The sequence below is a fragment of the Cynocephalus volans genome, chromosome 16, assembly GCF_027409185.1.
Source record: "Cynocephalus volans isolate mCynVol1 chromosome 16, mCynVol1.pri, whole genome shotgun sequence".
NCBI classification, from domain to species: Eukaryota; Metazoa; Chordata; class Mammalia; order Dermoptera; family Cynocephalidae; genus Cynocephalus; species Cynocephalus volans.
In genome coordinates, this window is record NC_084475.1 from 23,116,647 (window position 1) to 23,141,845 (window position 25,199).

At 49.7% G+C, this 25,199-nt stretch overlaps 1 protein-coding gene across 11 annotated transcripts in view; it reads right to left on the reverse strand.

Annotated features, from left to right (window-relative positions):
- Nucleotides 1-25,199, reverse strand: part of B3GNTL1 (UDP-GlcNAc:betaGal beta-1,3-N-acetylglucosaminyltransferase like 1) — a 143,673-nt gene that overhangs the window by 72,099 nt on the left and 46,375 nt on the right. For 9 of the 11 annotated variants that reach the window (XM_063080813.1, XM_063080811.1, XM_063080810.1 and 6 more), the window contains one exon: nucleotides 19,302-19,397. The exons of 1 other annotated variant lie outside the window; for it this stretch is intronic. In XM_063080813.1, the coding sequence (XP_062936883.1) occupies nucleotides 19,302-19,397 (96 nt within the window). Of the gene's footprint in view, nucleotides 1-19,301; nucleotides 19,398-23,821; nucleotides 24,126-25,199 lie in introns of those variants that run through there. One more of the 11 variants, XM_063080821.1, reaches the window with a different exon arrangement.

Below are 25,199 nucleotides of genomic sequence, written 5' to 3' on the forward strand. Positions count from 1 at the left end.
GACCCCCGCGTGCTGCCCATCTCTAGCCGCAGTGCTGGTCAGAGTGAGGAACAGGGAGATGGAGATCTGTTTCTGTGGAGAGGGTGGACCATGAAGGTCAGAGGTCAGGGCTCAGGGCACAGACACATCAGGTGCCACCGGAAGCTGGCTCTTCCCTCCACAACCCACACAGAGACCTGCAAGGATGGTGGGAGCAAAACCATGAAAACTGGACGGAAACGAGCAGAGAGCACAGGTTTGGTGGCCACTTGTTTAGGTCCTGTCAGAACAGTCCAGTGACTTTAGAAATCCAAAGGACAAATTGGCTCTCCTGCAGGTTTCTCCTGAGCACCTATCTGTCCCTGCTCCCAGTGGTCACTCGCCACCCATCAAGATGCCGGCAGGTCCTGGAGCTGCACCTGGGAGGTGGCCATCCCCTCACGCCCGCCTCCGACATGCTCCAAGGCACTCGAGAAGCCAGCGCTCCCTGGGTCTGAGAACCATTTAACCAACCAGTGGCAAATGCACGGCTGTGAGGGTCTCCCCGTTTATTTCAAGGGTCCTGCCAGCCTTAATTCTCCAGAAGGAACTGCGCTGAGCCCAACAAAACAGCTTATGCTCATTCCTCACCTCTATGCACTGCAGGTGAGAATAGGCCACTCACATAGAGCAGGTGCCTGGACAGTGTCATCTTGCAGGGAAGGCCAGGCTGGGAACGAGTAACACGAGGTAGCGGAATGCGAAAGGGGCGACTTTCATGCTCCAACAAGCTTGTGTCTTGTTTCCTGGGGAGGTGGGCACCGATGAACGTTCGTGGGTCCCCTCATTGTGGCGGTTTCACCGACTTCTGCGTGCCTCTTACCCCTGGGCTAGGGCTGCTTGCGCATGCCCTTCAGATGGCTCACACACCACAGACACACGCCAGCACTGGAAGCCAGGGGCCAGCAAGCCAGATGACAGCATGTATCTGCTAACCCATTCAAGCAACTGGGCCAGCCACTTCATTAGAGCCACGTAAGTTAAGGCACATGAAGGAGAAATGTGTCCACTGAGCAGCCTTTGTTTTCTCTCGGCGCCTCCCCAGCAGCAGGGCGCCCACCTCCCCTTTCATTCACTGTCTCTGTGGGACGAGGGACATGGGAACGGATGCTGCTGATCTCGTTTGTGCCGTCTGTTTCAAGTACTGAACTGGTGGGTGCTCCTGAGAGACAGGCTCCAGTGCTGTGTGGGGGCCCCGGGAGGCCCCAGGCCCCTCCTTGCAGTTGTGGGGAGCAGCCAAGCTTGTCGGGTCCCCACTGCACACCGCTGGCCTCCAGGAGATGGGAGACTCGGCCACCTTCCAGCAGGCGGTCTGAGCAGGTTCCTTAGCCTCCCCAGGCCTCAATTTCCCCTCATGTACAATGGTGCCAAGAATACTATTGTCTACCTCAGAGTGCTGAGGTGGGGAGACGAAGCACACGCTCATAGAATGCCAGCAACGCCACAGCTCGGGTCCTGACATCCACCTGCCAAATCTAACCACACTGCTGTCTGACTCGAGGTCCACACACATTTTCCGTAATGGCCAGACACTGATATCTCAGGCTTTGTGGGCCACAGGGTCCATGTGGCAGACTCAGCCCTGCTGCTACAGTGCGAAAGCAGCTTTGGACAACATGTACACACATGAGTGTGGCTGTGCTCCGAACTCCATCTACTTTTCAAAAAGGCAGCAGGACGGATTTTGCTCATGCGCCTCAGTTTACCAAGCCCTGATCTAACTGGTAAAGAGTGGCACTTAGGCTTCAAATTAAATAAATAGTGCTTCTTTGATTACTTAAGTTTGGAATAGGCTATCTCCCCTTTATCCCCCCTCCCCAATTAGATGGTCTCTGATTAAACACAGTGTAGAAAGTGGCAGAGACAGCCCCCAACAAAATCGGAACTCCTGGAACCCAAACGAAGTAGATCCAGGAGGCACAAATGCTTTTGCTGCTATTTTTTACATTACTGTATGTTTATGTAACTTACACTCAAATAATCATGTTGGTCACCTGGATGACAACACAGTAAGTGTTACGTTCAAGCAATGTGCTCAGGCCGTCACTGCACAGTGGCTAAACCCAGGCCCCCACCCAGCAGAGGGCGCTTTGGGCCCGGGATGATGTGCACATCGCACACGAAGATGTGAATACAGCCTCACCTCCTGCAGCAAAGCCAAACATGAAATACAAAGGCACTGATGGAGTCTGGATGTATTGTCCTCCCCGAACTCACGTGGAAATCTGATCCCCAGTGTGACAGTTTGAGTCTCGGGGCGGACCCCTCATGAATGGATTAATGCTCTCCCTGGGTGGGGGGAGTAATGAGTGAGTTCTTGCTCTATTAGTTCTCGCAAGAACTGGTTAATAGACCCTGGCACCTCCTCTCTCTCTCTTGCTTCCTCTTGCCATGTGATCTGCTTGTACTCTTGGCTGCCTGCCACTTTCCGCCATGAGTAGAAGCAGCCTGAGGCCCGTGCCAGATGCAGCTGTCCCAGAATCGTAAGCCAAATAAACCTCTGTTCTTTATAAATTACCCAGTCTCAGGTATTTCTGTTATAGCAACACAAAACGGACTAATACAGGCACCTCAACCAGAATTCCTCTGAGACGCCTCCTTTCTCATGGAAGGAGACGTGATTCCACCCTGTACCAGGACATGGGGCAGAGCTGCTGCGTTCAGCCCCATGCATAGCAGGGCTATCTCACCCACACTGCCTAAGACCCTGGGCACCATTTCAATGTGTGCCCTGTCACAGGGAAAGGTACTCTGGGGCCTCTTGACTGATCCTTCCTTTCCTCATGGGACACCTGCTGGCAGTGGGCTCTGTCCCATCTATGTCCCGAGTATGCCAATGATATCGGCTCCCCCGTGTCTGAGGGGCCATCCCAGCCCCTCCCTCACCACCGTGTCCCCGGAGTGCGAGAGGGCTTATGTTTTCCATCAGATGGATGTCATTAGTTGGTTTTCAATGACATTTTTTTTTTTTTTTTTTTTTTTGTCTTTTTCGTGACCGGCACTCAGCCAGTGAGTGCACCGGCCATTCCTATATAGGATCCGAACCCGCGGCGGGAGCGTCACCACGCTGCCAGCGCAGCATGCTACCGAGTGCGCCACGGGCTCGGCCCTTCAATGACATTTTTACAAATACTGTCTGCACCTTAGTCCTACTTTGCTTGAGGGCATTTCATTAAAGACTATATGCCTTTCTCCAAATATAAAGTTTTAGACCATAAAATACGGTTTTAGAAAAGAGCTCTCTTTATTACTAGACGTGTAAGCACGTGAAAGAAAATTTTTAACTGGTTCAAACGCTATGACATAAAAATTTCAAGACCTAATTCCTTTGGCAAGACAGGACCTACTGGGATACCAGATTCCATCTGCAACATGGGAGGACACACAGGTGAGGCTGAGGGGTGGGCCCAGGCAGGGCTGAAGGAGGAAGGAGACCTTCGGGAACAGCTGTGCTCGCAGGTTCTTCTTCTCACTGTCGGCTGTCACTCCTGCTGTGCTCTGTCAGTGACTGAATCAGGCAGAACAGTCTCTGCAGACTGCTGGCACAGAGGCGTTCCCGGCTAGCACTGCTGCTAGCACTGTTGCTGCTCTGGAGTCCTGGGAGTTTGCTTTTGGGTTTTTGCCTCTGTTTTGATCCCAACAGAAAGTGTACTTTGCAAAAATAAGTTCTGTGGAACTAATAAAGTTAGAAATCTATTCAAATTCTTTGGGTGGTATACAAACAGGGTGAAACAAATTCCATAAGCTGCAGGTCACAAACGTCCTGAATCACAAGTCCACTCTGTGCTCTGTGAGGAAGTGTCCCCTGCCAGAGCCATCAAATACAGATGAGTACCTGTAAATGCTCTTATCCCTCAAGAAAAAAACACAAAAGGACTCTGGACTTGAACTCAAAAAAGAGAAGCCCTTGAGTTAAAGCAAAATAAGTTTTAACAAAATGTACAGACCTCATTAGCTCTATCTCACCAGGAAGTGATATGGGTTCTTCTTAGAGAAAAAGAACAAAATTTATATGACTCATTTCCAGATTCCTGTGGTTTATTATCCTTTTTCTAAATTCTAATTTGTTAGAAGACTATCTTTAGACAGATAACAAATTTTCCAGTATTCTGATATTTTAACACCCACGTAAGGAGCAAGAATAAACTCTGATGTTAAATTCAAAACTTTGGGTTTCTGGATTTAATAAAGCCACAGATACTGACAAAAAGTTTCCTTTCTCGTTAGTATGTTTCAGAGAAAGTTAGTAAATAACCACTTTCCAACAGGCTAAAAGTTTACATAAATGCACACTACAGATACTGCTTTGTAATTCCTCCTTTCCAATGAGAAAGAGAAACAGCGCCGGTTAATCTGCTTTAAACTATGTTTAAAGGTTTTAAACTTCACAAACACTAATTTATTAGAGTTAGCTAACGACCATTTAGCTAGGAGCAACAAACTTTTAAGGAAAAGAAACCCCAAGATAACTAAATTTGTAAAATTTTAATGTTTTTATACAAACCAGGCTAGTTCTAACAGTCTTGCTGGAGAGTGCTGCTGCTTAGAACGAAAAATGAAATGAAAAGCTTTTTCAAAACAGCATGTTATGGCTGAGACTGGACCTCACCTGCACATTCTTGGGGGACAGGGCAGAGGGGCTGGGCGGGAGGACGCAGCTCCTCTTTGTGTCTGTGGATACGGGAAGAACCATGGACACCAAAAGCCCATACCAAGTGAACCACACACTGTCTTCTAAATTGGCCAAGAAGTTACCTTTATTTATTTACTTTTGCTAAACATCTTCAAATGAGTGGATCACAGAATGGTTGGCCCTGAAAGGGTCTGGGTATTGTGGTTAAGCTCTCACACTTTACAAACCAGAAAACTGAGCCCTAGAAAGGTAGCATAGCTGACCCAAGACGGAATGGTAGCCAGGCTCTGGGTCTCTGGGGCAGTAACCCTAACCCTAACCCTAACCCTAACCCTAACCTGTGGCGCCGTGGCCACTAGGGGACGCTCAAGGAACTGACTCACTCCAGTGTAGACAAGACGGGTGGGAGAACCTAGGTGGGATCAAAACACAGCGGCTGTCTTGCCATGTCTGCTGCTAACCCTTGACTTCCTGTGCTGTACTTCCTCTTAGGTCAAGTCAGAGTCATGGCCTGGATGTGAGAGCCCTCCCATCCCCACTGCCCTGTTCCCCGTCTAACCCTGCACGCAGGCAGTCTGACCCCACGAGGTGTCGGCCAGGTCATTTGTTCTCCGCGGAGCTGGCTGGATGTCCCACTTAAACTCTCCTCACTGAACACAGAAGGGCCAGCAGCTTGCTCAGTGAAGCTCTGAGCCAGGGTGGCCGGCACCAACAGACTGATGCTGGACACACCACCTGCAAACCATACAGACCATCCGAGGTAGAAGGACACAGCTCAGCCAAACAGCCAAGGCCCGAGGAGCTGAAAAGCAGAGCAGATGAGAATTTGCAAAGTGAGCTGGGGCTGTAAATGGTGCTCCTGCTGCTTGTGCATGGGGATCCATCTACAGAACACATCCACACCTGAAGTGGGGGTGTCCATGACCCCTGACCTCTCAGCGGGGTGACCCTGACCCCTGAGCTCACACTGGGGGTGTGCCCAGCCCCAATCAAGGCTGATGGTATGTGGGGCTATGCCTCGGCCAGGCCCAGCTGCCCAAGTCTGGCTCTTTTTAGTGGCTGTGCTGCCCTAACTGGACCCAGGGGGTAAACTGAGGGGGACAACATGGCTCAGAGCAACAGCTGAGCAGCTGTGCACACGGGGCCTGGTGGGAGCAGGCATGGAACATGGAGGGTGCGGCGGGGCTGGGGACGAAGCCCAGGGCTGGATGCTAGGACAGAGCTTGACTCCATCCTTCCAGGAGCCAGAGCACCGCCCAGTGGGCAGCCCCAGGCCTCAAGGGCAGAGGGCTGGGCCAACAGCTTGGAGCGGGGAGCTGCAGGAGGTGCTGTGACAAGAGCGTCCAAGTCCCCAGAACAGGGCGCCGAAGCGTGGAGGTGACCTCTACGGTGGATCAACTCGAACTGAGCCGATGTGAGTGCTGACTCCCTAAGAGGAGCCATGTGAAGATTCACAACATACTTCCCATTACAACTGAGGGTTCAGGACAACTGCCAACACAGAAGGACCTGAAGACAGGAGGAAGGGGCTCACAGGCGGGAGGCTGAAGTCCCACGTAAACAAGGGAACAAGCAGCAGGACCCTGATGAGCAAGTACTTACATCAATGACTTTTAAAACTGCTTGAGCACCAGAGCCCCTTAAAAGGTAAAATCTCATACACTCTGAACTGTGTAGGAGTGGATGACACGGCTCTGGGATTTGCTGTGAAAGGCTCCACAGCGCTTGGCAGGGCGAGGTGGGCGGTGGGCAGTCCACCCACGACAGTGTTCTCTACATCTTTGTATACGTGTGTGTGTGAAATGCCAGCTACAGAGGGGCAGGGAGCCACCGGCTCACAGGTCGGGAAGCTCGAAACCCATGACGTCTGGTCACAGTAAAGGGCTGGATTCACTCCCCGTCCTTAAACAACGAGAAAACCAGACAAAATACACAAAACATGGGACGGTGACCCCTGAGATAAGGAAGCCATTGGCTCCCCAGAGAATCCCCAGCTGGGGTGCAGAGACCTCCGGAAGAGGGAGAGGAAGGCAAGGCAGCCAAAATATTCCCGTTTTCTATTCGCTTTACTTAGCAGTCACATCTCCTCTGTAACGAACTGGAATGAAAACAGAAACTTTTGGTCTTCCCACTGATTGAGCATTTCTCTGTCTTTTCCTCACGATGGGGGTTAGGTGCCCCAAATTTCCACTCTATCTCGACTGGCAAGAGTCTTGAGTTTGGTTTCTTAGATCCTTTCCATGCCCAGGGGTGGCTGAAGGTTCCTCCTAGACTGCAGGAGCTGGTTAAACACACGGTCCCTGTACAGAGCCGCTCTCCTTACATGGGAGCTGTCACGTGCTCTCCTTTGCTCCCTAATTCAGTATTTCCACAACTTGAAAAAAGTAAGCATGTGCTTTTTGTACATAAAGTACCTGTTTTATTTTTACAGTAACAAACTGCGCTTGGTCTCGCCTTTTCCTGCGCTCTGCCTCGGTAGAACCTGCCCGCCCAGGCTCCTCTGTGCCTCTCCCGGGCTGCAGACCTAACTCAACTGTGTATCACCCTCTTCTCAATTTGCTTCCTAATTTTATGAAGTGCACTCCAATAAACTTCTGAGAAAGGTTTTGTAGGAGGTACGTATTTTGAATCCTTATGTGAAAAGGTTCCTATAACATACTCGCACATGACTGAAACTTTGGTTAGGCACAGAACTCTAATTTCAAAATCATTTCTCTGAGCATTCTGAAACTACTGTCCCAATATCTTCTAGGTTCCACTGTGGCTGTTGAGAAGTTAAAGACCACTGTGACTCCTGCTCCTTTGTGCTCTTCTGTCCGAATGTGCTTGAGCTGTTTTTTCAAGCCTGGAGTTCTGAAATGTCTTGTTTGTGTGCCCGGATGTAGGTCTCCTCATCCCCTGTGCCGGACATCCGGTAGGCCTTTTAACCTGGTCACTCAAGTCCTTTGGCTCTAGGACACTTTTCTGTATCATCCTTAGCTAATTTACTTCCCTCTACTTGAAAAAAAACCTCATTATGCTAAATTGTGCTATGACAAATCAGCCAAAGCTCGGCACTAGGCTTTTCAGAACTCTCTTCTCAGTATGAATCCAGGTTAGAGCCGGGCAGACAGGAGCTGCCAGAGCACGGAGAGCAGCATAAAGAGGAGCTGCCCCTCCCCAATGCCCGGGTCAGACTGGGCGGCTGACGCAGAGGAGCTGGTGTGTCTTCCCAGCACACTTCTACACAATGCACAGATCAAACAGAAGCCCTCGAGGGAAGTTTAAAACATACTGAGACGAATGAAAACAAAAACACACACACGGTGAAGCCTGCACGGTACAGCTATAGCAGCGCGCAGAGGGAACTGTTGAACGCTCTTGTGCTCGCGTTATGAGAGGCAGGCCTCAAAACGAAAACATAAGCTTCCACTTAGAACACTAGCAAAAGGGCAAAATAAAACCCAAAGAAAGCAGAAGAAAAGAAACAGTAAAGGTAAAAGCAGAAATGAATGAAACTGGAAACAAAAAAAGTATAAAGAGAATTAATTAAACCAAAAGCTGGTTGTCTGAAAAGATTAATAAAATTGGTAAACCTCTAGCAAGACTGATGAGAAGGTGAGAGAACCTAAATAACTAATATCAGAAATGAAAGGGGTATTACTACACACCCCACAGACACTGAAGGGATCACAGGAAATGCTGTCAAACCACTCTGAGCACACACATGACAATCTCAAGACAGTGGACAGTTCCTCAAAATCTCAAGCTACCAAAACTCTTAGGTTTTATCAATCTAAGATGAGAGAAAATCTAAACAGTCCTGTAACTATCAGGCATATCTTTCCATGTGGTAGCAACGAACAACTGGAAACCAAAGTTCAACTGCAACAGCATTTATAATTGCTCCAAAAAGTTACAATACTTGGGTATGAACCTAATAATACATGTAACAGGACTTGTGTACTGAAAACCAAAAAACGCTAATGAAAAATAAAAGAAGATTTAAACAAATGGAGGGACAAACTGTGTTCACAAATTGGAAGACTGAACATAGTAAAGCTGTCATTTCCACTTAAACTGATTTACAAGTTTAATACACATATATCAAAATCCCAGCTGAGTTCTTCATGAACACAGACAAGCTAATTCTAAAATTTATATAAAAAGGCAAAGGAACTAGAGTAGTCAAAAACCATTTTGAAAAATAAGAATGAAGTTGGAGGAATCACACTAAGCAACTTTAAGACTTAGTAATCAAGACCGTGTCAATTAAATGGACTTCATCAAAGTTGAAAACCTTTGTTCTGTGAAGGACTCTGCTGAGAGGATGAAAGGAAGCCACAGATTAGCAAAAATTACGTGCAAATTTCATATGCAACGAAGGACTGATGTCTAAAGGAAACTCAAACTTAACAGTGAGAAAACAAAACAGTCCAGTTAGAAAATGGGCAGAAGATCTGGACAGACATTTGACCAAAGGGACCAATGAATGCAGATAATCCCATGAAAAGATGTCCAGCATCATGCGTGTGATATTAAGTATCTTCTGGTCTTCATCCACGGTTCCTGGCTTGGAGCTGGTCATAAAGAAACCCTCTGACTTACCTTGTCTGATTGTAGGTCATAAGACCCCCATTCCAGAAGGGGTCCTGCCCCATACTCCGGAGCAAGGATCGCTGCACAGAGAGGCCTTGCTGGGTTTCCCCACCCACGCTGTTAGTGTCAGGTCAGACCCTTTTTGTCCAGTCACATTTCCACACAGTTGTCCATGCTTCAGTCATGCCTACGTGATGACACTTCCGTAAAAACCCAAGAGCACAGGGTTCAGGGAGCTCCCAGATGTCTGAACACACGGAGGTTCCTGGAGGGTGGTGCCTGGGGGGCCGTGGGAGCTCTGCCCCCCTTCCCCATACCTCACCCAGTGCATCTCTTCAGCTGTGTCCTTTGTAATAAGTCTGTAAACATAAGTATGTGTTTCCCGGAGTTCTGTGAGCCGCCCTAACAAACTAATCAAACCCAAGGAGGGGCTGTAGGAAGCCTGATTTATAGTGGGATGGTCAGAAGTTCCAGAGGCCTGGGCTTGCCACTGCATCTGCAGTGGGGGCAGTCCTGGGGACTGAGCCCTCACCCTGTGGATCTGATGCTCTCTCCAGGTAGACAGTGTCAGAATGGAATGGGGGGACACCCAGCTGGTGTCTGTGCAGAACTGCTTGTTTGCTGATGGGGAGAAATCCCTGCACATTTGCTCACAGACGTTGGTCTTCTGTGTTGGTGATTGTGCTGTGAAAGCGGAGGACAAAATGGTTTGTGCCTTTTCCTCAGTCAGTAACGGAAACCAAGTCAAAACAATGAGAAGATGCCACCACATGCCCATGAGAACAGTTCAAAAACACACACTGGTCATGGCAGGTGCCATGGAGGATGGAGAGAACGAGTGAATTATTCGCGCTCGTGGGAATGTGAAAAGGTGCAGCCACTCTGGAGACAACTTGGCTGTTTCTTACCAAGCACACACCTACCATACAACTCAGAAACTGCACCCCTGGGTATTTATCCCAGAGACATGAAAGCGTATGTTCACACAAAAACTGCACATGAACGCTCACAGCAGCTTTATCAGTAACAGCACAAAGCTGAAACAACCAGACGAGCGGCTGGTGAGTAGACTGTGGTCCCCCCGCAGCCAAACACTAGCTGGCAACAAAAGGAACGGCTGACACACACAGGAACATGGACCTCAGAGGCACTAAGCTTAGTGAAAAGAGCCATCGAGTATGATTTCATTTACATAACGTTCTCAAATGACAAACTCTAGTAAAGGGGAACTGATAGGTCGTCACCGAGGGTTAGGACTGTGCTGTGGTCTGAACGGCTGTGTCCCCCAAATTTATATATTGACTTTTGGTGTCAAGGACTAACTCCCAAGGTGATAGCATTAATTGGTGGGGCCTTTGGGAGGTGATTAGGTCCCTTCTATGGGATTGGGGCCTTTATAAAAGAGGCCCGGAGAGCTGCCTCACCCCGTCCACCACATGAAGACACAGCAACAAGGTGCCACCTATGAACCAGGAAGTGGCCCTCACCAGGCACTGCCATGCCCTGACCTTCGACTTCCAGAACTGTGAGAAGTAAACGTTGTTTGTAAGCCACCCAGTTTACAGTATTTTTGTTACAGCAGCCTGAACAGACTAAGACAGTTTGGAGAAGGCGTGTGTATAAGTCAGCTTCCTGGGGTGATGGAACAGTTCTGTACCCAGGTTGTGGTGGGGGTCACTTGCTGAAACTTCATGGAACTCCCGCTGCCCCCCAGGACAAGTGTGCTCCAAAGGAGGTCTGCGGCTTAGTTAGAAGACTGTACCAATGAGAATTTTCTGGTTTGATCACTGTCCTGTGGTTATATAAGACACCAGAGACAGAAGAAAGGCACACAGAAACCCTCCGTGCTACCTTTACGACTTTATGTGACTTGTGAACACGACTCTACAATCCTGTGGCGATCAGCTTTTCTAAGCAGGCACCAGCAGCCTGACCTCTATTTAGAGTTGGGAGTAACACATTCTCAAAGACCACCGTCAGAAATACTCAGGCACTTACTAAAGATGCACATCCCGGGCCCCACCCAGAACTGAGATCAGAAGCCTACGAGAGCGGATCTGGAGTCTGTGTAGCTTGAGGTACTCCAGGTATTTTCATCATTAAGCAAGTTTGGGAAACTGGTTTAAGTAAAGAGTCTGCACTTAGAAAGGTGAACTCTGACTATGCAGGAATCCGCTTGTCTGGGTTATTCACTCCCTGCTGTGCTGGGTCAGCCAGGGGCCTGCTTATTTTCTCACTTCTCATTCACTCCGGCCTTTGCTTCAAGCGACGTTCAGTTGCTAGAGGATGAAGGGGACAGCCTGGCAGTTGTGGCAGGACAGGGCACGAAGGTACACAGCACATGGTAACATGGCTCCTGGAGGGCAGGGGCTGAGGAGGAGCCAAGGATGGTGTCCACATGTCATGGACTGAGTCATGCACCCAAATTCACAGGCTGAAGCCCAAACCCACATGTGACTGTATTTGGCAGTGGGGCCTTTAGGAGGTGATTAAGGTCAAATGAGGTCATAGTGTAGGGCCCTGATCCCACAGGACTGGTGTCCTCAAAAGAACAGGGAGAGGCCACGTGAGGGTGCAGGGGGAAGACGCCGTCTGCAAGCCAAGGAGCAAGGCCTCAGGAGAAACCAGTCTGCCGGACCCTGATCTTGGACATCCAGACCCCAGAACAGAGAGAAGGAAATTTCTGTGTTTATGCCACCCGGCCTATGGCATTTGGTTATGGAAGCCCAAATGGAGACACCAAGGAGGCATGGACCCCCAGGGGATGTGCAGGGGCAGCTGGGGGTGCACCTCACACCCATAGCCACACTGTCTCTGTAATAGTGCAGGGCAAGGAGGCCGCCCCAGCAGTCAGGGGTAAGGCCCGGCCCCCCTTCCTTCAAGCTGCTAGGACCTCAGGGGCAGCCTTTGAGGTCCAGGAGAGGCAGGCCAGTGGGAACAGCACCCTGCTGAGACCAGTGGCCAGCATGGAAGGCAGGAAGGGCCTGCCTCACAGGTGCCCCAGGTGCTTGCACAGACAAGCCTCCACCTTTCAGTGTGTCTGGAGTTAGTGGAGTGTTCATTTTACACTACTCTGGTTTAACTGTGCATGTGGTGAATATCTAACCAGATGTATCAAAGAGACACATCAAAAATCAAGTCAAAATATGCTAATCTCCACATCACAAACATGACTCTGTTTAGATGATGAAAATAAAACATTGACTTAGTAGCTGATCCCCCTCATCAGAGCAGTGGCGGTGACTCTGCAAGTGTAACAGTTGAGAAATGCTTGAAGTGAGAGATGTCTCTTCTCTGTTTGTTTTGAGAACCTTGAGACTTTAATTTCCTTTCACTTGCTAAAGGGAAATACTATTTAAGAGGACCCCACCTTAATTATTCCTATTATGTCAGAGCACATATTTCCGGTTGAAAATGCGCCTGCTCCACGTAAGTCACCTCCTCAGCTTAGTGGCACCGTTTTGGTGAGAACCACGTTCCACCAGTCCCGACCCTGCAGTCCTCACACTCGGTGTCAACTCCGCCCCCACTTCCCATGCTCTGAGAAGACTTAAAGGTGGGAGGACCTTAGGGCTGATCGGAACAAGAGAGCCCTTCCTTACAGGTTCTCATTTCCCTGTGAGTCAGCTGCGACTCCTTGTCAAGAAAAACATTTTTTAAAAAAGTCAGTGTGTGTTCTTAAGAAAGCATTTGTGAAAAATGGCACATCCCAGAATCCAGAGAAGGGAGGACCCAGGAGAGGATGCTGGGAGGGATTGTGATGTTCACGGCGTCTGTTCCAAATGCCAGCCGAGAGGGGAACGTGATGCGCAGCCTGCACCGGACCTCTAGCGGTTGCAGCTGCATGCCGCGCCAGCTCCAGGGAACACACAGCCCCGAGAAAAGAGCTCTGCTGCCACTCAGCACGATGCTGCACTCACTCCCACTCACAAAGGTGCTCTGTGTCCACGGACTGGGCTGCCGCCCATGGTCTGGCTTGCTGCCGCTGGTGCTGACAGGAAACAGCTGCGCTGCTGGTAGCTCGACCCACGGCCACAGAGCAGCCCCTGCTCCTTGTAACTGTCAACGTCTGGCAGGCACCTCCTGCTCCAGCCCTGCAGCCCCCACCCCATGAAAGCGAGGTGTGGGTTGGGAGCACCACGCTAGGCACACATGCCAGGTTTCATCTCCTGCCCCAACGGGAGTGAAGAGACGCTGCAGGAGCAGCTGGACACATCAGCTTCCCCAGGCTCTGACCACTCGCACCTGCAAAAGGCCGTGAATGAAACACGCAGCTTCTCAGAACGGGGACAGCACATCTAAGCGGGAAAAGCGTTTTTTCTCCTCTTGAGTCTCCTGGTGAGGCCGCATGTGCCTCACGTCTGCATGTGTCATAAGACGGCAGCAAGGTCCACCCACCAGCATTGGAAAGCTTGCCTGGCCCAGGCCCGACACGCACGGGGAGGGGTAAACGACTCAGATTGTCCAAAGAAACTGAAAGGGGAACATCTGTCCCAGGGCATCGTGAACAGCCAGGGGATTCTTCTGCAGCCCTGCGAATCCAGTGAGCGGAACAGCTGATGCCACAACCAGAGGCAGCACTGATCCCAGATGCTGATCATCATCATACCAGGATTTCAGTTTCACTGCAGATCAAAACTACATTTTCAAAATTCAGAGTTTGAAAGAAAGAGCACTTCGTCATAAGGCAGGACCACAGAAAAGCCGTAGTGGGGGGGGCGGTGTACTAGACACAGGGAGGAGGACTTCTCCTCCTTCCGAAGCTCGCCGGCCTGCCGAGGTGGCAGTGGCTGTGCCCACTCCTCCCCAGTCCCTGCCCAGTGCCCACACCCCTATAGAGCATATTTCTTGGGGGCCACATGTCCAGCAGGATGTATGCAGGATGGTAGGAGGCCCCGGACATCCCCACACCCCTGTCCACAGTGTGGGGGATTGGCTAGAGGCAACTGAAACAGACACAGGCCCACCCTGCACCAAGCTGCGCCAAGCTACCCCAGCCAAGGTGTGGCATCGATGGCTGAGTCAGACGTCTGCTTTGGGGGATTCACCATGGGGAGCTGTGTGACTGCTGGCCACCGAGACAGCGGCCACATATCTGTTCTCAGGCCATCCAGGGGCTCCTACTCTGTGTAGCCTTCAGAGCCCAGGGGGACAAGGCCAACTCAGCCCCAAAGGGACCCCCAGATGGGGGCCTCTGCTTGCCCTTCTCTCAGGCCACCCACCCAGGGCAGGTGGTCTCCTCCTGATTTCAGTCCATGCCTCTCCTCTAGCTCCAACCCAGCCCCTGCCCGCGTGGGAGGTGGCTCCACCCAGACCTGCACCCAGCCCTTCGTGTTAGCTCCCCCAGACCCAGACAGGAGCTCGGGGACTTTCCTTGACATTGCCTAGCCCTTCCTGTGCCTCTAACCTGCCTCAGGCCTTCAGGGGGCTGCACTGCCCTCCCTGCTCTGTCTGACCTGCTCACCAGCCACCAGTTGGGCTTCTCTGACACCCCGTCCCTTCCCTCAGTGGTATCTGGGTTAGGACAGGTAGGAGGTGGTCAAACAGTTGCTAAAAGAAGGACACATCCTACGATCTCAGCACAAGTATCACTTTCTTAGGGAGGCCTTGAATGACTCCAGATCAGTCTTGTCTCTGCAAGTCCTAAGCAGCCCATGTCCGAGCACAACTCCTGCTCTTGCACCTGCCTGAGGCTGCCTGTGCCTCCACGAAGCAGGAGCTATACACACTTACGAATGTTCTTGCCGCAGCCCAGTGCAGCTCCACAAGACACCCAGTCAGTGTGTGCCAGACTCCGAGAACAGGGGGCCAACCGGCCAGCGGCCACTCACACAGAAAGGTGGACACAGACCAAGTCTTCCTGTGACTGCTCATTCCATGCCACACTGCTCACCCGTGTTGCAGCACACTGCAGAGCTTCCTTGTGTTTAAGGCCAAACAGCACCCACTGCATATCCACACCACATTCCATTCATCTGTGGATGGACACCTGGGCGGCTTCCACCTTCCAGCTATTGTAATTAATGCTGCTATGAACAGGGGTGTACAAACATCTCTTCAATTGTTTTGGGTTTATATCCAGAAGTGGAATTGCTGCACCACATGGTAGTTACGTTTCTAATTTTCTCAAGAACCCACTGTGCTGCACCAGTTCACCCTCCCACCGGCCACGCACAGGGTCTATTTCTCCACATCTGCATGGCTTGTACTGAGTGACAGAGCTATCCTCATGGGAGTGAGGTGGTGTCTCTATGGGTCAGGTCTGCATCTCCTTCATGATTAGCGATGCTGAGCATCTTTTCATGTACTTATTGGCCATTTGTGTGTCTTTTGGAAAAACGTCCATTTGAATCTTTTGCTATTAAAGAAAATTGGTTGTTTGGTTTTTTGTTGAGTTGTAGAAGGTCTTTATATATCGTGGATGTTAACCAAAAGTACAATTTGCAAATATTTTCTCCCATTCTGTAGGCTGCCTTTTCACTGCTGATTGTGTCCTTTAATGCATAGCTTTTAATTTTGATATAATTCAATTTATCTTTTTCTTTTGTTGTCTATACTTTTGGTGTCATATCCAAGAAACTGCTGTTGAATCCAATGTCATGAAGTTTTTCCCTCTGTATTTTCTTCTAAGAGTTTTATAGTTTTAGCTATTACATTAGGTCCTTTGATCTATTTTGAGTTAATTTTTGCATCTGGTGTAAGAGTTCAACTTTATTCTCCTGCATGTGGTCAGCAGGCTTCTTCTTCTTCTTCTTTTTTTTTTTTTGAAGAAAATGATGACCTAGTTTCAAAATTCATATGGAAATGCAAAGGACCTAGAATAGCCAAAAGAGCTCTGATGAAGATGAACACAGTGGGAGGGATACAGCTACACTATTTCAAGAATTAGTACAAGATCGATGGGGAAAACACAGAGTCTGGAGAACCGACAGACACGGGCAACTGCCGTGTGCAGGATCAGAAGCAACGCAGTCATATTAGTTTGTTTCTGTTGCTTATAACAAAATACTTGATACTTGGTGATTTATTTATTTATTTATTTATTTTTTAAGAAGATGACCGGTAAGGGGATCTTCACCCTTGACTTGGTGTTGTCAGCACCAAGCTCACCCAGTGAGCAAACTGGCCATCCCTATATAGGATCCGAACCCGTGGCCTTGGTGTTATCAGCACCGCACTCTCCTGAGTGAGCCACAGTGGGCCGGGGGATCCAGGCCGGCCCGATACTTGGCGATTTATAAAGAGAACAAAAATATATTGCTTACAGTTTTGGAGGCTGGGAAGTCCAAAGTCCAAGGAACACATCTGGTGAGGGTCCTGGTGGTGACGACAGTGATGGCAGAGCATCACATTGCAAAAACGGTAGAGCAGGGAGACTCTTCATGGGCTCTCTTTTTAAAGCTCTCAGAACCACACCTCTGACTCTATTATCAATCCATTCACTACTGCATGGTCCTACAATCTACTCACCTCTTCAAGGTCCCACCTTTCAATTACCGTAACAGGATTTCCCACCCTCAACAGTTACAGTGGGGATTAAGTTTTGGGGGGATGTTCAACCCAAGGCAGTGGTGGAGAAAGGATGGCCCTCCTGCACATGATGCAGAACCACTGGACATCCATGCACAAGGATATCTGAGCCATACTGGCCATGGACTGAATTGTGTCCCCCTGAAATTCATATGTTGAAGCCCTAACCCCCGACTTGATGGTATATGGAGATAGGGCCTTTGGGAGGTGATTAGATGTAGACAAGGTCGTGAGGGTGGGGCTCTTAGGAAGGGATTGGTGTCCTATAAGAAGAGACACCAGAGAGCTTACTCCCCACCACTCGCCAGGTGAGGACACAGCTTGACGGTGGCCATCTGCAAGCCAGGAAGAGGCCCCCAGAAAGCAAACCCTACCAGAACTTGATCTCAGATTTCCAGCTTCCAGAACTGTGAGAAAATGAATTTGCTGTTCAAGCCATCTAGTCTATGGTATTTTGTTATGGCAGCTGGGGTCGATAAAGACAGTAACTCGGACCATATACCAAAATTAACTAGAAAATGGATCATAGACCTACATGTAAAACACACAACTACACAGTTTTTAGAAAAAAACATGGGAGAAAACCTTAATGAACTTGATTAGCCAAATGTTTCTTAGATATGACACAAAAAGCACAGTCCATAAAGGGAAAACTGATCAATTTGAATTCAAATTTTAAACTTCTGCTCTTTGAAAGTTATTGTCAAAAGAATGAAAAGACAGCCGCAGTGTCAGAAAAAGCATCTGCATTGTCCACATCTGATGAAGGACTTGTATCCAAAATATGAAAACAACTCCCAAAATTCAGTTCAGGATGTGTGACCACAGATCATATATAAGCAAATATTCCTCGACATATTATACCTTAAACCTTCCAGGGAAACATCCTGTTGCAAGGAATCCCAGAGAGAGCTCCTAATGCTACACAGTCTGCCTCTCCCAGGGTGACACAAAGTGGCCCTTGGGGGGTGAAACAGCACCTGCTGACACTTCTGGGAAAGCAACGGTCAGCAGGCCCCAAATGCCCACAAACAGTAGGCCACTGAGTAACCCGAAGCTGGGGTGAAATCCCACGGCCACTGGCATAGCATGAGTGGACTCAGCATCTGTCCCAATATCAGGGCTGTCACTTTCTGCCCATGCAGATGTGGCGCCGGGTGGTCTTCGATGGCTCCCCTCACAGATGCTCACTGGTGAGGGTAAGGTCTTCAGAGTGAACATGTGTTCTTACCGTAGATTCCACTTAAACTGACTCACTGCTACAAAACAATGCTCTGTCCTTCTGACTGCTGCTTATGACAGCCCATGACGAAGACCCCAGACAGCAGACTCCATCATTACATTTCCTAGGATGGGATACCATGGTATCCTTAATGTTGATGCAGACATCTTTTTAGTGCAGAACTCCATTTACATAAAATCCTGGACAACATAAACCAGTACACAAGGGTGGAAAGCAGAGTGATCCCCTGTGATGCAGGGAGGGGCAGAGAACATGGGGTGTGGGGGACGGGAACCCCTTTAGGTATTGGATGTGTGAGATACACAGAGAAACATCTGAAAGGATGGAGTGGTGGGTTTTGAGTAACATACTATTTTCTTTATAATTTTTTTAATACTACTAGAATTTCTTCATAAAATAGTCAAGCATAATTTCTATAAATACAATAGCTATTTTAAAATTGATTTAAGTGGATACAGCTGGGTAACTGATAAAGAAACATTCATTTATTTTAATTAAAAACCATCAACATAAAAAACAAATTTTCCATGGGCACAAAACCTAACCCCAGGGAGAGTCTGAACCACACTGGGCAGCTCCCTGCCGTGGCCTCCTGTGAAAGCCACTCTCAGTGAAAACAGTTTTCCGGCTACCACCCCAAGCTGTGTTTAGCTCAGACTTAGGTCAATGACACCGAGTGAGAACCTGTGCCTTCCAGTTTGCACAAGGAACGTGTTACTTAGAAAAGCAGCAACAGTCTGCCAGACTGTCCTCTGTTACATGTCTTCATGAATTTACCAAAAAGCGATCATTACATTCACAGCACGCAGCCTGATAACCAGGAATACACGGCCACTGACCTGTACAGGGAAGGGCTGTCGTTACATGACAATGACACAGTCTCCGCCTCCCTGAGGGAGAGGCCAAGGGACCCCCACAGAGGACACCACAGACAAATCAGTAGCCTGATAATGTCCACCCCCTCCTCCTCCAGGTGGGACTGCTCACGCCCAAGGCATCACGCCCACTGCTGGCTGCCCTGGTTGGTTACTTGGAACACCTGTACGTGGAGATTCTGATGTGCCTGCTGTGGGATTTCTGGGTACTCCCCGCTGGCTGGGCCCTCCACACTGCATGGTGTGGCTTCCTGGGTCAGAACTCGAATTGGTCTGGACTGTTAGGCCAAGACAGGGCTGGTGGTGTGTTCCCCCTCAGCGTCCCACTGCTTACTGTCAATCTACAGTGCCCGGCGGGCGACGTCCGAGCACAAAGGCCACAGGCACACGTGTGATAAAGACAAGCACGGCCAATGGGAGGTACCTGGGTCAGAAGCTGATCGGACTCCAGCTGGTTGATCCAACGCGTGTATCGCTCGGTGGAGTTTGGGGGCTCTCTCGTCACTCGGCACCCTATGATCTGTGAAGAACCACAAGGAGGGCTTAAGAGACACACCTGTCATGTAAGCAGCAAATCCAGACAGGAAACTAACCAACACTCGCAGAAGTCGGGTCAAGCTAGGCAAGACGCATGGAGGAAGGGGAAGGACACCTGTTCCAGCTCAAGGACAGGTGGGGCTCTGGTGACAGACTCCACCCTGGACAGTCCTGAGTAGTGCACGTCACCACCGTGAACAGCTAAAGCTGCGCTCGATGGATTAAGAACATGTCACAGATAACATTTCCCCATTCTACGTACTCACGTTAAAACGAGCCACGTGCAAGGTCGAAGTGTCCGATTGTTTCCAGTAACTTACTTCTCGAACAATAATTCAATGTGAGAAAACCACCACCACAGCCTCGACTCAGCCCATGAATAAACAAGCGTTGGCGCCGCAAACTGGCTTCCTCCAGGCCCCCGCCCCCCCCCACGTCCAGGCCCAGACCCCCTCGCTGCTAAGGCCATGGCAGCACCGGCCCCTGCCCGGCTCCTTCCCCTCACCAGCAGACGGCACTCCCATCTCAGACAATGCCCTGATGCTGGCTGCGAAGCCTCTTCCCACTTCCCGCCGACTGGGGGCTCACCCGACTCTTCCGACCACCCTTCTGCCCTCAGTCCTGGCCTCCACTTCCTCCTGGCTGTGGACACGATCCGCTCCCTTTCCCTGTCCAAGCATCTCACCTCTGACCCTAGCACTAACCACCAGCCCCGCATGGGACCTCTCAATCTGGATAACCACTTGCACTTTTTGCTGAAGGCTCCACCTACAGTACAGTTAAACATCTCTAAGATCCTCAGACAGTGTCTCCAGACAGTGTCTAGACAGTCACAGGCCTGGATGGAAGCTGGCCCCTGTGCAGACATCAGGGGTCACCCTCAGGCCCAGCATGCCCAGACTTCAAAGGCAGAGGCACCTCACAGAGGGAGGAGCCGAGCATCTCCCCCTCTGGCTGGGTAAAGGGTACCTGGGGGGTCCACAGGCAGCAAGACCCTCCCCTCTGTGAGGGCCCAGGGCTAACCGGACCCCGCTGAGTGGATGTTCTTACATGTACAGCCCAGGCCGCAAGTCCGAGCCTTGATGAGGGGGCAGATGCGGACGTCAGATCCCATGGCTGTGCTTTTCCCACCTCTCTGACCAACGAGGAAACAATGGTGAAAATTTAAGAGTGGTCAGTAAAAGTAGCATCAGCCAACAAATCTCCTCACACATAAGCGATCAAAAGCTACACCAGGGCATTCGAGTTTCTCAAGCTGCACTCTAACATGTGCACGCAGTGGTTAGTTCACACTGGTGCCATTTTAGCAACAGAGTTTGGGGAGGTTCTACCTGCATTGTTGTTGTCATTGTTGCAGCTGTTGTTTTACGTAAACTCTTCATTTTGAGAAAATTGTGGAGTCACATGTCACTGTCAGAAATAACAGTTCTTCAGGATCTCATGAACCACAGGTCAGTGTCACACTGGGAAAGGGACACTGGTAGAATCTAGAGAGCAGCCCTTCCCTTGAGGACCCCACAGTGCCGTCCACAGCCACATGCACCCCTCCTTGACCAGGAGCCACTGATCTGTTACTCCAGCACTGAGATTCTGTCCTCAAGAGTGTGGCACACATGGGGACAAGCAGTCTGCTGAGTTTGCTTCTGTTCCGCACCATAATTCCCTGGAGGATCATCCAGGCTGCTACACATAACAGTAAATTGTTCCTTTTTTGCTGTTGTTGAAAAATATTCTATCATATAGGTGTCCCACAGTTTAACCATTTACCCACGGGGGGGGGTATCTGTGTTGTTTCCAGTCTGGGGCGACTACTGCTAATCTGCTACGAATATTCATGTGCTGGAACTTGTGTGAACATCCGTTTTCATTCCACTGGGATAAATGCCCAGGAGTGAGATTGCTGGATCTTAGGGTGGGTATATATTCGTTTCCTGAGAAACCTCCAAAACCATCTCCCAGCGTGACAGCCCTGCTCTGCACTCCCACCAGCACCTGCAGCCATCAGGTGTTTCCCTTCAGCCATTCGGAAGCATGTTTGGTTTCAGTGCGTTCCCTGATGGCTAATGACAAAAATCTTTCATGCGGTTGTTTTCCATCTGCATACCCTTTTCAGTAAATGTCTTTTCATATCTTTGGTCCATTTTCTAACTAGAATAAAACATGCTTGGCAATAGGTGTACAATTCTTTCTACATATTGCTGAATTCTGTTATGAACCTTTTATACATCTCTCCTAACATGCTTAATGGAAACAGTGTGAATTAGAATAGTGTGGATTAGCTTCTGAGCCACCGCCCCGCTCAGTGACGGCCTCCTGTGTCTGATCTGACCAAGCCATCTTCCCACACTGTCCGGTGCATCTGTTTCTGGTCTTGTCTATACTGGCTTGCACTTGATGAACAGAAAAGATTTTAAGCTAAAAAAAGGAAAATGTTGATCGAAAGCCATGAGGTAGAAATCCTCTGTTTCAAAAGGTATCCTAGACATGAAGATAAAGAGGCTTCACCTCTACGCACAAACACCAAGACCCTGAGACCCATAATTACAGGGCCAGGAGCAGCTGCCGGGGGCTGACAGACACCTAAGTGCATGCTGGCCCACTCGTGAGAGCCGAGTGTCCAGTGTGAGTGCCTGAGACCCTCCGCAGACCTCCTGCCACAGTTTCAAAGCTTCGGATGAAAGCTGGAACTACACTGGGGGGGGGGGTCTCAGCAAGAGAGAGGATCAGGCGAAACTGGAGCTCCTGGCCTGGCAACCCCATGACTGTCATCATCACAAGTGTGGTCTACAGATGGAGACCAGGAAGAGTCTGTTTGTCCACATTTCTTTAAAGCTGTTCCTTCTGAGGCAGATGCCTTCAGTGCAACACCAGTCTCCCCCGTGCTGTCCTCCACATCTTTGTGGAGCTGAGGGACATGGATTCCAGAGATCAGCCCTCCATCCTCAGGCTCCACAGGGTCACCACGGCCCATGCTGGTGGCATGCTCCTGCATACACAGTGGTGTGGGGGGATGCACACCGTGTAGTCCACCCTACATGATACCTCAGACTCAGGGCAAACCTGTATGGGCATGGAACCCGGCACACAGGGTGCTCGGTAATGTGTGCTGAGCGAGGGGGAGGGACGCAGGGAGCAGGAGAGTGACAACTCCTTCAAAGTTCCCAGAAGCAGCAGGCACGATCTCAAGGCTCTCAAGAAGTTTTGTTGCTAATTCATGGGAAACCATGGATTGCTAATAAAACAAGACCTGAGAACGGGTGTTCATTCCCAAAAAGGCACTCTGCAGGAAGAGACTTGAGAACTCAGGCTGAAAATTAACTGAACGAAAAGTGACTAGTCGTGGGAGTCAGCTGCTGGCACGGGCACGCAGGGCAGAGCAGCCATGTGCCTGGGCTGGTACGCTGGCCCTTTGCCCCAGGACTTCCTCGGGCAAGGCAACATCAGCAGACCCAGAGCCGATGCCGCCGAGAGACGGCCCTTACTCTGCCCTCCCAGACCTCCCCAAGGGCCACCGTGTAGGAAAGGGATGAGGAGAGTAGTGCAGGGGAAAGTAGGGGACAAAAGGCTTCTCACTCCAGGACACAGCTTGCACATGACTAAGGTTAGTGCTAGCTACAGACACACATACGTGTGACACACGTAATATCCTCTCCAGCTCATGCAAACACATATGCCATGCATGCCTACACGTAACATGCATATATGTAACATGATATAGCTCATGCATGCAAATACACAACACACGTAGGCACACTATAGAGGGTGTCTGGTCAACAGTGTTGAAGGCCCAGGCCCTGCCCTTCAGAGAAACTGAGTCAGAGGATTAGGAATTAGAGAAAGGCAAGGGCCGAGTACGCTGCTGCCGTTCCTGCAGCTGACACATCAGGACAATGATGGGCTGAGGCCTGGAGACAAGCAGTGCCCACAACACGCAGGGAAGTGGCGGATGCTGATGGGCTACTTCTCTTTTTTTCCTTTTGAAATGAGAGCAAAATCAATGGATTTGTGGAATGCAAAAATCAACATGGAAAATATCCAAAAGACTATTTTTAGAACAGAGCAAGTAAACAGAAACAATGTCCACTATATGCAAGAAACCCTCCCTGAAGCCACATGCGCTGCTCAGAGTTGGCAGGATGCGTGTGACTTTTTTCCAGCTTTACTGACATACAATTTACATGCCATAAAATCCACCCACTGAAGTTTACAGTTCAACAATTCTGAGTAAATGTACTGAGTTCTGCAACATCACAACGATCAGGTATTGGACCGTTCCCATCACCCAAAAGTTCCCTCAAGCCCTGTAGCTGTCTCCCACCCCCAGCCCCAATGCACCCTGTCCCTATGCACTTGCCTTTTCTGGATATTACGTATGCGCAGAACCATGCACTGTCCAGGCTTTCTCACCTGATTTCTTTCACTCAGCACAATGTCTGACATCTGTGTACAGCACACATCAGCATTTTGTTCCTTGTCAGGGCTGAATGGTGTCCACAGTGTGGACACACCACATTTTCCACCGCTTGAGAGACAGTCAGATTCTTCTGCCTTTGGCCATCATGAGAAATCGTGCCACGAGGATATGACTGCGCGTGTGAGTGCTTTCGTTTCTCTCGAGGGTTTCAGGAGAGTGGGCTGTGCCTGTGGAGGTTTGCTTCAGGTCCACAGGGACTGCCACGCGGCCTTGCCAGGGGCCGTGCAGGAGGCTCCTTCTGTCCACACCCGCACAGTTGGCATCACTGGCCTGTTTATCGTAAGCACTCCAGTGGTTTGTAGCTGCAGCGCACTGAGGTTTTAGGGTGCATTCCCTGATGACTAATGACATGAGGCACATTTGTGTGTTTTCAGTGCTTTTCGCTTTGGTGAAATGTCCATTCAAGCCTTTTTCCTGTTTTTTTAGCAGGTGTTTCTCTTCTTATTGAATTGTAAAAGTTCCTTACACAGTGTAGTTACTGTTCCTTTATTGTTTATATGATTTACAAGTATCTTAGTTGTTTCACATTCTTAATGGTGTCTTTGGAATTGCGTAAGTTTAAATTTAATGACGTCCAACTTATTTTTTCCTTCGTGGCTTCTGCTTTAGTATCTTAACTAAAAACTTTTTGACTAACCCAAAACCACTAAGATGTTTCTCCTGTTTTCTTCTAGAAGTTTGCTCAAGATTTAAAAGTGAAAAAGTCTAGGGAGCAAGACGACCAAGTTTTCACAGAGAGAGTTTTGCAGATTTTATTTAAACAGAGCATCCAAGAGTCTCGTGTATTTAAATTAACACACAGCTTCTTGCAGGGGCAGGAATCCACGCAGGGAGCCAGAGCTGGAGGATGCTGCATGCAGATGACCGTGGCTCAGCATTTGGGGTGGAGGGGGTTGCCTGGGGCCGGGTGGGTGCAGCCAGTGAGGTGGGTAGGGCTCCAGTGCCCCGATACTGGAGGGCACAGCGGGTCCACCCAGAAGTTCTTCAACAGGCAAGACGTGACTGACGGTCTGCTTACACGAAACCCTCCTTTCTTTGTTCTTCTCTTCACTCCATGCAGGTCACTCTCCAGAATCTCCTGCACGGCCCATCCCAGTGGACAAGGGTGGATGAGAGGGGACAGAGAAAAGCCTCATCTTCTCTCACCTGAGAGAGGAGGTAGCTCACCCCACAGAGGTGGGTCCAGAAAGAGAAGGAGGCTCTGCCATGCCCAGCTCTCCTGCACTCAGTGCCCCTCAGCAGCAAGTGCATGTGCTTGTCACTGATATGGAACATGGCAGGCCATCCCAATCCCTCTGTAGCCCACCAGAT